The sequence below is a fragment of the Solanum tuberosum genome, unplaced genomic scaffold (genome assembly GCF_000226075.1).
Source record: "Solanum tuberosum cultivar DM 1-3 516 R44 unplaced genomic scaffold, SolTub_3.0 scf00034, whole genome shotgun sequence".
In the NCBI taxonomy this organism is placed as follows: domain Eukaryota; kingdom Viridiplantae; phylum Streptophyta; class Magnoliopsida; order Solanales; family Solanaceae; genus Solanum; species Solanum tuberosum.
The window spans coordinates 1430746-1445382 of record NW_006238962.1 but is presented as its reverse complement, the minus strand read 5'-3'; the positions used below and the strand labels follow the sequence as shown (position 1 = coordinate 1445382).

At 35.0% G+C, this 14637-nt stretch overlaps 3 protein-coding genes across 5 annotated transcripts; all 3 read left to right on the top strand.

Annotated features, from left to right (window-relative positions):
* The first annotated feature begins 1425 nt into the window (after nucleotides 1-1425).
* LOC102605826 (serine/threonine-protein kinase STY46-like) lies at nucleotides 1426-6077 on the top strand. 3 transcript variants are annotated; one of them, XM_015306605.1, is made up of 15 exons: nucleotides 1426-1737; nucleotides 2290-2404; nucleotides 2683-2774; nucleotides 2881-2997; nucleotides 3131-3185; nucleotides 3574-3684; nucleotides 3810-4036; nucleotides 4117-4224; nucleotides 4329-4402; nucleotides 4496-4671; nucleotides 4757-4852; nucleotides 5031-5111; nucleotides 5351-5404; nucleotides 5577-5711; nucleotides 5813-6077. In XM_015306605.1, the coding sequence occupies exons 1-15, from the start codon at nucleotides 1544-1546 to the stop codon at nucleotides 5855-5857; spliced, it is 1680 nt and encodes a 559-aa protein (XP_015162091.1). In that variant the 5' UTR covers nucleotides 1426-1543; the 3' UTR covers nucleotides 5858-6077. The 3 variants fall into 3 exon arrangements, 2 of the variants coding, with proteins under 2 accessions (XP_015162091.1, XP_006342706.1); XM_006342644.2 differs by having other exon boundaries at nucleotides 3777-4036; XR_001472871.1 differs by lacking the exon at nucleotides 5813-6077 and having other exon boundaries at nucleotides 3777-4036; nucleotides 5315-5404; nucleotides 5577-5621.
* Nucleotides 6078-6640: 563 nt separating this feature from the next.
* LOC102605486 (mechanosensitive ion channel protein 8-like) lies at nucleotides 6641-10181 on the top strand. Its single transcript, XM_006342643.2, has 5 exons — nucleotides 6641-8196; nucleotides 8345-8468; nucleotides 8804-9097; nucleotides 9183-9385; nucleotides 9700-10181. Exons 1-5 carry the CDS (start codon nucleotides 6827-6829, stop codon nucleotides 9983-9985), a joined length of 2277 nt encoding a protein of 758 aa, XP_006342705.1. The 5' UTR covers nucleotides 6641-6826; the 3' UTR covers nucleotides 9986-10181.
* A 603-nt stretch (nucleotides 10182-10784) lies between these two features.
* Nucleotides 10785-13184, top strand: LOC102585121 (glutathione S-transferase-like). Its single transcript, XM_006342496.2, has 3 exons — nucleotides 10785-11006; nucleotides 11152-11200; nucleotides 12464-13184. The coding sequence occupies exons 1-3, from the start codon at nucleotides 10854-10856 to the stop codon at nucleotides 12925-12927; spliced, it is 666 nt and encodes a 221-aa protein (XP_006342558.1). The 5' UTR covers nucleotides 10785-10853; the 3' UTR covers nucleotides 12928-13184.
* The last annotated feature ends 1453 nt before the right edge of the window (nucleotides 13185-14637 follow it).

Below are 14637 nucleotides of genomic sequence, written 5' to 3'. Positions count from 1 at the left end.
CCTAGTACAACACAAATTACAGATTATAGAGTCCTACAAGTACATGGACTATGAGTCCTAATAGAAACAACTCAAATATGTCATCTAATTTTGAGAAAATGCTCATCTATACCATCCATTAAAAGTTTGGCTCATTTATGCCATTTTTATTTGAGAAAAAAGGTTCATCCATGTCATTATTTGTTAACGGATAACAATTTCGATTTTGCAAAACAATTTTTTACAGTGGTCAATTATGATTCCGGCACATCATTAATTAAATCATTTTTTAAATAAAAAAAGTTCAAGTATGCCATCAAACTTTGAGAAAAGGCTCATCTATGTCATCCGTTAAAAGTTAATTTGACTCATTTATGCCATATCGATGAACAAATAATGGTATGAATTAGTCTTTTCTCAAACAAAAATGACATAAATTAACCAATATTTTAATAAATATCATAAATAAGCCTTTTTCTCAAAATTTGATAAGGTATTTGAGCCTTTACCCTTTCTTAGAAAATGGACTAGTAATTTGTTTATATATACTATATTTTCATTTCTTTAGATTTTGAATCAACCTACAACAAATTAAAGTAGCTCATTTAAATGTTGCAGACTACTTCTAACTTCCATTAACATCAGTATTTTTCCAACCAATAAGATACTATACAAGTGATTCAAGCAATGAGGTAATCAATCCAATTAATTATTAAATGAATCTAATTGCACCAACATAAAATTCTTAATTATACTCCAACATGAAGAAAAAATAATACATATTTGTTTTTAAAAAAGTTTTTGATGGTGTCATCATATATAGAATCTCTTTAGTGGAAAATGAGACAAGTTTATAATCTTATTGGACAAGAAGAAACAAGGTTGTGGTTGTGAGTAACTATCAAGCTCTATATATTCCAATTTTAAAATCCAATAAAATATGCATGAAATAGATATAATTCTTAAACAAAGTTTAATTAGGAATTAAAAAAGAGCTATAAGACAGTTTGGTGATATAAACAAAGCTTACAAACCTTGTTTGAATCCACATCCTTCAATAACGGTATTTCTAGATCAAAGTATTAACATAAATCATTTTCGTTCAATTTCACATAAGAGCATTTTTTACCCTTTTCCCGTTTGATTTATAGAATTTGAACAAAAGTTAGTTACAAATAATAACAATAATATACCTAATGTAATTTCAAAGTGTAGTCTGAGAAGGATAGGCTGTAACCATACCTTACCTCTACCCCGCAAAGCAAATGAAACAACTGATAGTAATAGAATAAGAGACTACGCGATTACTGAATAAACTATGTTCTTACTTGCTTTTTTGTTTGGTTTCTTTTATATTTTCTGTTTCATGATGTAAGCAGATGATATAAAGAATATATGTACATTGTAGTAGTTCTTCAACTACTCTATTTTTATTTTTATTTTTTAACTAGTTTTCTCTGTACCTTCCTTTTTTCTTGTGATATATTAATTAAATTTGAATAAGAGGAGTATATTCACATTCATTTTTTGTAATATTTTCTTAAGCTGATTCTGTTTTTTTTGGATGATGGAAGATTCTGTGAGTTGCAGTAGTAAAGGATTATCGGAGTTGTCTCAGAATCGTACTCGAAAGAGAAGAGAGAAAGTTGAAGTGTTTCAAGAAGTGATTCGAAGATTAAGAGAGTCGAATGATGAAGAAGCGAATCAACCTGGTTTTGAGGATGAATTGTGGGCTCATTTCACTAAACTTCCTCTAAGGTAATCTTTCTTTTTCAAGTTTTAAGCTAGCGTTTGACCATAGATTTTGTAAATTTATCTTCAAACGAGATGATCAGACCATATATGATGTCCAGGAGTCTTGTTGTCCGTTCATATTAGTAGTTGTAATACTTCTCTTGTAGTTTCTTGTCCTTTGATTTCTGTTACTATCTGTTGTTTCTTGTTACTTGATTCTCGTATTGTTTTGTTGTAGTTTCTGTTCTGTTACTATTTGCTGCTTTTGTTATTATATGTTGTTTCTTGTACTTCTGTTATTTCTTTTTCTTTTTGGAACTGTTTGTGTTTGAGCTGAGGGTCTATCAGAAACAACCTATCTACCTTTGAGGTAAGGGTAAGATATGTGTACACTTTACCCTCCCCAGACCCCTCAAAGTTTCACGTTTCAAGTTTCAACTTCAAAATCTATGGCCAAAATGGGAGCTAAGTTATAAGTCTATTTTACCGGTGCCAAGAGTTTGTTCGTGATGAGTAGTTTAACGGGTTATTACTCTATTTTCCGAGTTATCATAAGTTCAAAGATGGCTAATATAGGTATGCAGTGGATGTGAATATTGAGAGGGCACAGGATGTTGTTATGCACAAGAACTTGCTGCAAATGGCACACTATCAGAATCCCGCGCCAGCAGTTGAAGTCCGCCTAGTGCAGGTAGTACTATTGTCCAACTTTCGCGCTTCATTCTTTCTATGATGATCAAATTATGTCAATATACATGTCTGATGCAATTATTTGAACTCAATCATGGACGTAGTAATATTTGATTAAATTGTCACTTCAACGAAAATTATCAAATACGTGTCCTGGACTTGAATTGTGACATTTACAATTTCTCTTGATTTTCTTTTATGTTCTTCATTTCTCGATTAGCATATATGATTGAAGCAAGTTGAATAAAAACTTGTTAATTTAATATTTCCGCTATCCAGATTCATCGAATATCTGATGGAAATCCCGGGGATTCAGTTCATTCCACTTTCTCGAGATGGGGAGATGCACAAGGTATTGATCACCATGGCAGGTAGAGACATGACGATACAAATTTAAATATATCTGAACTCTCTTTACTATGTTCAGTATAGTGATGAAATCTTCAACTTTTTTACTTTTCATTTTCAAATTTACAGCATGCATCCTCCACCTGCCTTTGGTTTGTCGCCAAGCACAGAGCTCGCGTTAGGAACTAACAAATTATATGTTCAAGATGGAAATAGTGCTGTGTGTGGGAATTCACTGTCATTTAGGTAATATTCTGATACATTTCTCCTGATTTAACTTTCACTCTATTGCCTTATTCTTTTCCTTCATCGTCGTGTGTTAGGTGTTTTTCATGCCTTCAACATTTTGCATTTCTATCCCTTTTACTTTGTTTCGCAGGCCTTTGTATGAAATAACGATTTCAACACTTGACAAGCCCAAACTCCTCTTTCGGGTATGCCTTTTCACGTATACCTCTTTCAAGAATCTCTCTCTACTCTCATAGACTGATGTTACATATCCTGGTTCTCCGGAATTTTACTATTTTCAAGTTAAGAAGAAAATTTGCTTTACGTTTCGTGCAGTGATCAGCTCCAGTTTGTCAATACATAAAAACATCCTCTTCTGATGCTACTGTCAGGATTACAATTTTTTGTCACGTTTTCGAGTTCTTCTTGCAGTCTTATATTAGTAGTTCTGTGTCTTCGTAAGTAGTTTACCACCATGTTGCCAAACTAATGTGTCACTTATAGCCATTTGTTCAGACATTTTCCCTCTCCTAACATTCTCTATTAAGTTCTTTACATGATATATCGATTAAGGTTAATGCACGTTTATTTCAGTTGACTTCTTTACTTTCGGAGATTGGATTGAACATTCAAGAAGCTCATGCTTTCTCAACGAAAGACGGTTACTCCTTGGATGTCTTTGTGGTTGATGGTTGGGAAAATGAGGTACTTATTTAGATGAACATATAAATTGAGGTACTTCATCTCGATATATCTTCATATAAGTCTCGACGTTCTGTCTCTTTTGTCATTGTTAGGAAACTGATCAGCTAAGAAGTGTCCTGTTGAAGGAAATTTCAAATATGGAGGTAAAAGTCATTGACAGACTCAATGCAACGCTGAAACAGCCCGGGTTAAATCAAGACCTTTTGTTCCCCAAAATGAAGTTTGTACAAACTGGTATCAACATCACCGCGAACCATGTAGATACACCAAGCAACGGGAGTGAAGCATGGGAAATCGACAATGCACTGCTGAATTATGAATATAAAATTGCAACTGGCTCAACTGGTGATTTGTCAGTAAAAATGTCAACTTCGAATCAAGAATACAATATATAGTCACTCACTGTGGCCTAACGATTTATCGTATTTGCAGGTATAAAGGTTCATTCCATAATCAGGAAGTGGCTATTAAGGTTCTCAAGTCTGAGTGCCTAAATGAAGATATGCAAAGAGATTTTGCTCAAGAAATTTATATATTAAGGTTCGAACGATAGCATTATGTCCTGTTTGGTTGCTGCAATTTTACTACTATCAACTTCTATGTGAGTGTGTGCACTACCTGATCACCTCTTTCGGTACTTACAGGAAAGTCCGCCACAAGAATGTTGTGCAATTTATTGGTGCATGCACGAAACGTCCACGATTATGTATAATCACAGGTAATCACTAGAAAAGACTAGTTGTCCAGTTTTACTCTTTCAGTACCGGAATAGACTTCTCTCATCTATCTTCAAATGGTACCTTCAATGCAGAATTTATGTCCGGTGGAAGTCTCTACGATTTTCTGCATAAAACGAAAGGTTTTTTCAGGCTTCCGGTGTTACTCAAGGTTGCTATTGATGTTTCAAAGGGGATGAGCTATCTGCACCAAAATAATATAATCCATAGAGACTTAAAGACTGCCAATCTCTTAATGAATGAAAATCAAGTAAGAAATGAAGTCGATTTCCTGGTGATCGATCCTTATATGTAAAAAGACTCTATACAGACTGCTTACATATTGTACTTTATAGGTTGTGAAGGTTGCTGACTTTGGCGTTGCTTGTGTGCAAGTTCAGTCTGGTGTCATGACAGCAGAAACAGGAACATATCGATGGATGGCTCCTGAGGTCGACCCTCCCTCCCTCTTCTTTACTTTCTTAAACTTCGTGACAAGTCAAAACAGACAAACAAATTGAAACAACAAAGGGAGTTATAACAGTTATCTTGCTTCCATAACATAACATTAGTCTCAAGTTCTTCACACGGACCTCCTGACTTCTATTTCGTCCGTTTGATATTTCAAAGGTTATTGGACATAGACCTTATGATCGAAAAGCTGATGTTTTCAGCTTCGGGATTGTACTGTGGGAGCTGTTAACAGGAAAGGTAATAATGTTTCGTTCGTTGATTCATCCATTTCAATCATTAACATAGCTTCTTCATGTGTATTTTATTAGCATTTTGCTTAAAACTTTCGTATTGACAAGTTTATTATAAGGCAAATGGATTCTTGTTACATATTTTATTAACTCAGTAGTTGATCATTTTTGTTTCCTCATAAGCATTTTCTTGGCTTTACAAATTTTCAGTGTCAATAATCGTTTTTATCGATGTTAACATATCAGCTTCCTTACGAGTTCTTGACCCCATTACAAGCTGCAGTGGCTGTGGTTCAGAAGGTATTACATATCTCATACACCCTCTTGAATTTTGAACGATTCTACTTAATAACTCGTATGTGTACTATATATGGTTCGATCACAGAAAACTTAGCAGTAAAAACAGATTTTGTACTTAAATATCAGTTGTGCTCTCTACATTAGTTGAATTTCCCTAACATACAAAATATAGGGTCTAAGGCCAACGATTCCCGCAAACACTCATCCAATGTTGGTGGAATTGCTCGAGAAATGCTGGCAGCAAGAACCGCTCTTAAGACCTGAGTTCTCCGAGATACTTGACATCCTGCAACACATGACCAAAAAGGTACTCGTCGTGGTAGCAGAATCAATTTCAATGTGATTTCTGCATTTGCTTTGTGTTTGTAAAAACTTGAATTGAAGTAGCATTGCTCTGCTTAAACACAGATGGTTGAAGAAGAGAAAAGTAGCAAAAGAAGAAGCCTTGGATAACCATTGAGGAAGCAGAATGCATAACACGCATTAAGTTATATATACTGACAGCGTAATTTTTGTTTTTTTAAACTATCAGTTTTGTATAGCTATGATCTGTGGTAGTAGATTAGCTATTACTTTTACTATGTTATAAATTAATGTTTTATCATTGGGATTTACATGTAAGTACTTTGTAACTGACATGATCATATTGTATAAATATTTAGTCTGGACTGCAGATTTGTTAGCTGTTGATAAAAGTCTACACTCACCCTGTTTGTTCATATAAACGCTCAACTAATAGTTATTAACTCGGAAATTACTTACTTTTTTCATTGAACAAAACCAGAATCAAGAAGAAATATATAGTCGAGTGATCAAAATCAATCTGTATGTTTAAGAATAAAACTATAAGAATATTTATTAGGGATAAGGTACAAGCATCCTCTATACTATAACCGAAACCTTAGAAACACACTTTAACTAAACTAAGTCCTATTACCCCTGAACTCGTTTTTTTTTTTGTAATTTTGTACACCGTTGAGGCGCGTGATAGATATTTTGATGCCACGTAAGTCAAAAAGGTCTACAAAATTACAAAAAGAATTTGTTTAGGGATAATAGAACCTTAGTTTAATTAAAGTGTGACTCTACGATTTTGGTCATAGTCTAGGGGTACGAATACCTTATCCCTTGAGAAGTAGACAAGTAAAAGTGGATGGACGGACCGACATTTTCAGTTGCTTTAAGAAAGAAAATGCATGAATCTTCCATCATCATCTCTTCTTTCTTTCATTTTTCTCCAGAATATTCCTCCATTTTCAAAAACCACAAAAAAATGAGGAATAATAGTAGTAATACATCTTTTTCAGACACTACAAATGCCACTTTATTCACTGTTACTTTGTTCTTTCTTGATAATAGTGATTCATTCAAGAACAAGCCAAGAATCACCTTTCCCCTTTTTCATCTTTTTATCTTCTTGAAATGGAAAAACTTAAAAAATCTTTCAAATCTGAAATAGAAGAACATCAAAATCTCTTGAACCAAACTGAAAAATCCAATCTTTCCATGTTTAGAGAAACCCCAAAACCCCTAAAAGAAACTGAATTGTCCATTTCACCAGAACCCCATTTCACCAAGAATGACAGTAATGATAAAGATTTCAACTTTATCACAGAATCACCATGTTCACAACAAGAAGTTTTGGTTTGCAGTTCCACCTCTTCTTTTAGGAAAAAATCAAATCTTTTGGTTAACAGGACAAAATCAAGGCTAATGGAACCACCTGAGCAAGATCAGAGGTCTGGGGTTTTGTTAAAAGATAGTGGAATTGAAGAAGATGACCCCTTTTCAGATGAGGATTTACCTGAGGAATTCAAGAAAGTGAAGTTTAGTTTATTAACTGTTCTTCAGCTGGTGAGTTTAGTAGTGATTATTGCTGTTTTAAGTTGTAGTTTTGTGTTTAGTGTGTTGAGGGAAAAGAGGGCTTTTGGGCTTGAATTGTGGAAATGGGAAGTAATGATTTTGGTGTTGATTTGTGGAAGATTGTTTTCTGGTTGGGTTATAAGGTTGGTTGTGTTCTTCATTGAGAGTAATTTTTTGTTGCGAAAACGCGTTTTGTATTTCGTGTATGGATTGAGGAATTCAGTGCAGAATTGCATTTGGTTGAGTTTGGTTTTGATTGCTTGGCTGTGTATTTTTGATAAAAAAGTTGATAACATGACTGGTGGGAAGGTTTTGCCTTATGTGTCAAGTATTTGGATTTGTCTTTTGGTTGGTGCATACATTTGGTTGTTGAAAACACTTCTTGTGAAGGTACTGGCTATGTCATTTCATGTTAGTACATTCTTCGATCGAATTCAAGAATCTTTGTTTAATCAGTATGTGATCGAGACGTTGTCTGGGCCTGCATTGGTTGAGATTGATCAATCGGAGCACGAGGAGGAAGAGAAAGTTATGGCTGAAGTGGAGAAGCTTCAGAGTGCTGGGGCTACATTGCCTGCTGATCTAAAGGCAAGCATATTTGCAAAGAGACTGATTGGAACACCACGCAGGACTCCTACGGGTTCTACTCCGAGGAGTTCTGCATTTTCGAGGGCTATTTCCGAGAAGGAAAAGGAAAAGGAGGGTGGAATTACTATAGATCATCTGCATAGACTGAATCAGAAGAACATTTCTGCTTGGAATATGAAACGGCTGATGAATATGGTTCGAAATGGTGTGCTGTCAACTTTGGATGAGAAGTTACCACAGTCGAATTACGAGGATGAAACTGCTGTGCAGATCACTAGTGAGAAAAAGGCGAAAGCTGCAGCCAAGCAGATATTTAACAATGTAGCTAAGCCTGGGTCCAAGTAAGTTATTTCCTTATTGTAACTCACCTATCTCTTCGTACTGTCGGTGTTAACAACAATTAGTTATTGCCTTTAAATTGTTACGTTATAATACTGAAGTTGAAATCTTTATATTATCTATGCTCATACTATATGTGACTACCATTAGGTTCATCTATTTGGAGGACTTGATGCGTTTTATGAGAGAAGACGAGGCTTCGAAAACAATGTGCCTTATTGAAAGTGGAACTGAAACCAAAGGCATAAGTAAATGTGCTCTGAAAAATTGGGCGGTGAGTATGCAACTTTGCCAATCTTCTTTAAGAAAGAAAGTCCAGTTCTTTTCTTGGTTAGATCAGTCCGAATTCATCTCAAAATGACGATTTTGGTATTCATTTCAAGTCATCGCCACAAAATGAAGATCATGTTTTTAAAGAAAAGTATTGTTTTTTAGCCTAAGTTGCACGGACTCTTCACTTTCAATGCCACAACCGTGTCGGATTCTTCAAAGATACACTACTTTTGGAGAATCTGACATGCACCTATTGACAATAGTTGAAGAGTCCGAGCATAACTTAAGCACTAGTACGATGGGATTTGAACGTTTTACTTTGTATTTTTCTTCCAGGTGAACGCATTTAGAGAGCGAAGGGCGCTTGCTCTGTCGTTAAATGACACTAAGACTGCTGTAAACAAGCTTCATCAAATGTTAAATGTCCTTGTGGCAATAATCATATTGGTCATCTGGCTCCTTATACTCAGAGTTGCTACTATGCATTTCTTGGTCTTTTTGAGTTCCCAGATTCTTCTAGTAGTATTCATCTTCGGAAACTCAGCCAAGACGACATTTGAGGCAATCATCTTTTTATTTGTGATGCACCCTTTTGATGTTGGCGATCGTGTTGAAGTTGATGGAGTTCAGGCAAGAAATTCCTCCATTTCAAAGCGTACATTTGTTTGTGTTTGAACTCGTATACTAAAGCATTTATTTGATCATTGTGTTTCAGATGGTAGTTGAAGAGATGAATATACTGACTACAGTTTTCCTAAGATATGATAACCAGAAGATCATATATCCAAATAGTGTCCTATCGACGAAGCCCATCAGTAATTACTACCGCAGTCCAGACATGGGAGATTCAGTCGATTTCTCCATTCATATCTCAACTCCCATGGAAAAGATTGCTATGATGAAAGAGAAAATAACAAGGTATATCTCCGATACGTATGTTCATTTTCCAAAAAAGTGCTCATATTCATTCTTATTACTGGATATATGGGGAAAAAAGATCGTTCTATAACAGTCATTCTGTATAACAGACATTTCCTATAATGGCCAAATTTTCTTTGGAACTGATTTTCATATTGGAACAAACAACGTAGTTATAGAGTGGTTTGTCTCTAATGTCAAAATGCGCGAAGGAAGAGTACTTTTGACTTGCCTCTTAGCTTGATCATGAGAAGTTGTTAATATTCTTCCATCCTTTTTTCGATTAGTTATGGTTATGTCTTCTGTACTGGCAGGTATATCGAAAACAGGAGTGATCATTGGTATCCGGCTCCAATGATTGTAATGAGAGACGTGGAAAACATGAACGGGATAAAATGGTCAGTATGGCTCTCACACACGATGAATCACCAAGATATGAGAGAGAGGTGGGCGAGGAGAGCTTTTCTTATTGAAGAAATGGTGAAAACATTCAGGGAGCTCGATATCCAATATCGTATGCTACCTCTCGATATCAACATTCATAACCTCCCACCATTATCGTCAACGAGAGCTCCTTCTAACTGGACAACGTGTGCTTAATTGATCGAAAAGACGATCACTAAAGATGATCTAAGATGGTTGAGGTGGTTTTTTGTTCATTGTTATTAGATGTCACAGAGTCCATACATAGATTGTAATACTAATTAGATGTTATAAAACTGTTGTAATAAGATGTTATTAGGCCAAATGTTCATTGTATCAAGGTTTAACTTGCTTAATTGGATCTTGAACTTAACTAATTACTCACAATTTTGGTCATAATGAAAAAATTGTGCAAGCCAATATAAAGAAAGGACTCATACTATGGTGAAACTCTTAACAAATCTCACAAAAGTTCTTTTCTAAATGATATGACATTCCAAGCTTATTGTCTCGATCCTCGACTGACTCAAATTCACATTGAGTTCATTTAAAAGGAAATCCTCTTTCTTTGCCAAAATACGCCACTACTAGAAACAAAGGTTTCTTTTCATCAAGAATCACTGAGAATTTTTTGTTATAAAACATGATTTTTTTCATCAGGACACTATGGTGAAAAACAGATTCTCAATGAAATATTGAGAATTTTTTTTCTTTTTTACTAAATCAATCAAATTATATATGACCGCAAACTTAGTTAAATATTCTCCCTTTTAGACATCGATAAAAATTGAAATGATATAGAGAAAATTAACATTAAAAAAAGGTTAGTTGAATATTTAAATCATTTTAATGATTTAGCCTACCAGACCTATCCACTAATAACACTTTTTTTATAAAATAAATACAATAATTAAAATTGGTGGACCCAATTTAACCAGTTGATGAAGAAAAGGATAATGTGTAATATGCTGAATAAAGATCACAAAAAGCAAATATAAATTCCACAAATAAAGGAACAACACTAATTTACTTTCTTGATTTTCCGATGGCTACTCCGGTGAAAGTGTACGGACCAACTTTATCAACTGCAGTGTCAAGAGTTCTAGCTTGTCTTCTTGAAAAAAATGTCCAATTTCAGCTCATCCCTGTTAACATGGCAAAAGGGGAACACAAAAAACCTGACTATCTCAAAATTCAGGCAAGTTTTTTTTTTTCTCCGGAAATCTTCGTAGCTCAGTTGATTGACTCTTTATTTGCGAGTGTTCAATTTTCCCTCCTACCCCCAAATTTAGAAAAAGGGGGCAAGTTTCTTTTACTGATTTCTATGTTCTCATTTTCATCAGCCTTTTGGTCAAGTTCCAGCTTATCAAGATGAGGACATCACTCTGTTTGGTAATTACACTTTTTGTCCTCTTTATCTTGCAGCAGATAGCTCTAGAAGTATTGGGTCAGTCTAAAGATTGGATTTTTAAACTGCATTTGCTAAGAATAGCTGATGTTTATAGTGGTGCACAATTTGGGATCTTGTTGTTTAATGCAATTTAGCTTACGGATGACATGACCCTAGATAGGAAGGTTTGAAGGTAGTCTAGCATTGTCGTACTTTTCTGTGGGAGAGGCAGAGGCCTAGTCTCATCTTCCCCATTATCTGAAATCCCCCCCTGCTTAGTCCTCTTAATCTTGCAGCAGATAGATAGCCCTGGAAGTAATGGGCCAGTCTAAAGATTGGATTTTTAAACTGCATTTGCCAAGAATAGATGATGCTTATAATAGTAGCACAATTTGGGATCTTGTTCTTTAACGCAATTCAGCTTACTGAAGACATGACCCTAGATAGGAAGGTTTGGAGGATTAAGGTAGTAGGTAAGCCGATTGTTGTCGTACTTTTATGTGGGAGAGGCAGGGGGCTAGTCTCCTCTTCTTTGTATCTGGTAGTAATTTTTAGTAATTGCATAGTATCTTATTCTTCAATTCTTGTTAATACTTGTTGCTACGTTTGCTTTGTTTCTCTTGTCATTTTTCTGTCGTTATTTTCCTTTCAATTCTGCTTTGATTACATTTCCTCTGAACCCAGGGTCTATCAGAAACAACTTCTTTACCTCACAAAGGTAGAGGTAAGGTAAGGTCTGCGTACATTCTATCCTCCCAGATAACTAGTATGTAAATTGGGTCTTACAGTATTGTTCATGATGCTTATACTAGTGTGCAATTTGGGTTGTACATTGTTGTTAATGAGGCTTATATTTGTATGGAAATTAGGTCTTACCTTACTGTTCATGATGCTTATACTAGTATGGAATTCGGGGCTCACACTGTAACTTATGATGTGACGTTGTTGATGATGCCTATACTAGTCAATGACAACTAGAAAATAACGGGAGTCATCAACATATAGTTTATATAAATGAAACTAAAATTTGGGCCTAGCTAAACAATGTGATTTTCCAGTGGCTCCGCCACTGATACTAGTGTGGAATTTGGGCCCTATGCTGTTACTTATTAAGCGGTGTTCTTGTTGATGATGCTTATACGTCTAGTATGTGTTCATGATGCTCATACTAATATGGAATTTGCGGCTTACACTGTTTCGTAGTGCTTATACTAACTAAAATTTGGGTTTACATTGTTGTCTGTCTGTGCTTTTGGTAAATCCAGAATCCAGATCTATAAATAGGTACATATGTGACAAATATGGAAGTCAAGGTAACAAGGGATTATATGGAACAAACCTGTTAGAGAAAGCATCTATAGATCAATGGATAGAGGCAGAAGGACAAAGCTTCAATCCACCAAGTTCAGTTCTTGTATTCCAGCTGGCTTTTGCACCGCGAATGAAGCTCAAACAAGACGAGAACTTGATCAGACAGAACGAAGAGAAGCTCAAAAAAGTACTTGATGTGTATGAAAAGAGGCTCGGAGATAGTCAGTACTTGGCTGGAGATGAGTTCACATTGGCCGATCTCTCTCACCTTCCAAACATTCAATACTTGGTGAACGGAACAGACAGAGCAGAGCTCTTCACTTCAAGAGAGAACGTGGGAAGGTGGTGGGGTGACATATCCAACCGAGAGTCATGGAAGAAGGTAGTTGAAATGCAGACCTCACCCCCTCCTTCCTAGGACTTGTTGAAATCGTTTATTGTATCGTTGTGTAGTTTGTGACATTGCAGTTTTCTTTTCCCCAGACCCCACTCGTGGGATTACAATGGGTATGTTGTTGTCGTAGACTAGCTACACCCTCACCTACGGGTTGAATAAAGACAGTTTCCCAACAATACATCAAGGTGATTATCCAGGAAACTGTGTAATGAACATCCACAATATGATGTATTTATAACACAGACCATCTTATAAGCATGAGAATCGATCTACGAAAACAATAGTTTGAGAAACAACACTTATAGAAATAGTTTGCGACTATCTTACATAAGCTATAACAATGTTTTGATCCACAGAAAGAGCTGCAGTTTTGGAACTACATTACAATGCAAAATGAACTATATCTCTGCTCCTTCTCTTCTCCCCAGTCAGTCCCCTTCAGTTGCAAGTCGATGCAGTCGTCATTATTTCGTTATACTCCTTCCATTCCTTCTGGTGCCTTTCCTTGTCTTTCTTTGCATAGTTTTTATAGACCTGTATGTATACACTAACAATCAATATCGAACTCTCTCAATACAACAACATACACAGTGTAATCTCATAAGTAGGGTCTGGGAAGGATAGAGTGTACGCAGACCTTTACCCCCTATCATGGGAGGTAGAGGTTGTTTTCCGATAGACCCTCAGCTCAATGTCCCTATATATATAATCTTTTTTTTTGTTGTAATGCTCAAGTTTGAGTATCCCAAGGAAGTTGAGCTGACTATATGATTCTTCACTATCGCTCATTTAAAGCTCATGGTCCAATATTAAGTGAATTAGTTTATCATTCTTAATTTATGATGAATCCTCACAATACAAAATACAGAACAATTGGATTTGAGTGTATTTACCATTTTTTCTTCAGGAGGAAGATCTTTCCAAGATTTTGCAATCATCTTTGTGAATTCCCAACGTTTCCTTCTACTTGGAGACCCTTCGACTCTAAATACACGAGAATTTAGAACAAACAATGTGACTATGTGAGTAACCTTTGAATAACGTAAAAAACACAGTCAGGTGCACGAAGCATTGAGATGTGATCCATGAAACTTATTCTAAAGTAAATATCATGAAGAATAAAATGGCAATGTACAAACTTTTAAAAGTAAAATTGGATTATATTTGGGCTCCAAAACTATCTACTCCCATGAAGTTTGAAATACAAGGAGTAAAATTTTGTAATTATAAATTACATAAAATTATTCGTCAAAATCCTTGAACTAGTTATAAATACTTATAAAGTGTAATAAATTTTTAGACACATATATTGCATGTGTGTCCATCAAATAATACAAATTATATAAATTGATTGTCTGGTTACTGAGTTACATTTTGATATTATTAGATGCAAACATGTCCAAAAAAATGAAAATAATTTTAAAATTTTGAATACCGAATAAGATCATTGTTCGTTGACAAAATATGTTTTGACAATCTATATAAACTAAAATAGATTTAAGAACCTCATAATTCTTTTGCAAAATGCATTCTACATACATATTATTATGCAATATATTTTAGCTAGAATAATTCATGTATTATAATTTCAAAAGAAAAATGAGAATTTGACCTACCATTTTCCTCATCATTGTTGCTGGAAGAGTGAAAAGCTTCAAAAAAATAAAATCAATCAGAAAAATAGAAATAAAAAAAAAATCGTGAATATCAAGTAGGGAAAAAATTAAATGA

Bases quoted from the DNA above. Each gene is read 5' to 3' on its own strand.
- LOC102605486 (XM_006342643.2), top strand. From the start codon at position 6,827: ATGGAAAAACTTAAAAAATCTTTCAAATCTGAAATAGAAGAACATCAA. The intron at 9,098-9,182 runs GCAAGAAATTCC...ATTGTGTTTCAG, and splicing joins TTGAAGTTGATGGAGTTCAG to ATGGTAGTTGAAGAGATGAA. The intron at 9,386-9,699 runs GTATATCTCCGA...CTGTACTGGCAG, and splicing joins ATGAAAGAGAAAATAACAAG to GTATATCGAAAACAGGAGTG.
- LOC102605826 (XM_006342644.2), top strand. From the start codon at position 1,544: ATGATGGAAGATTCTGTGAGTTGCAGTAGTAAAGGATTATCGGAGTTG. The intron at 4,037-4,116 runs GTCAGTAAAAAT...TCGTATTTGCAG, and splicing joins ACTGGCTCAACTGGTGATTT to GTATAAAGGTTCATTCCATA. The intron at 4,853-5,030 runs GTCGACCCTCCC...GATATTTCAAAG, and splicing joins ATCGATGGATGGCTCCTGAG to GTTATTGGACATAGACCTTA.
- LOC102585121 (XM_006342496.2), top strand. From the start codon at position 10,854: ATGGCTACTCCGGTGAAAGTGTACGGACCAACTTTATCAACTGCAGTG. The intron at 11,007-11,151 runs GCAAGTTTTTTT...CATTTTCATCAG, and splicing joins CTGACTATCTCAAAATTCAG to CCTTTTGGTCAAGTTCCAGC. The intron at 11,201-12,463 runs GTAATTACACTT...TGGTAAATCCAG, and splicing joins TGAGGACATCACTCTGTTTG to AATCCAGATCTATAAATAGG.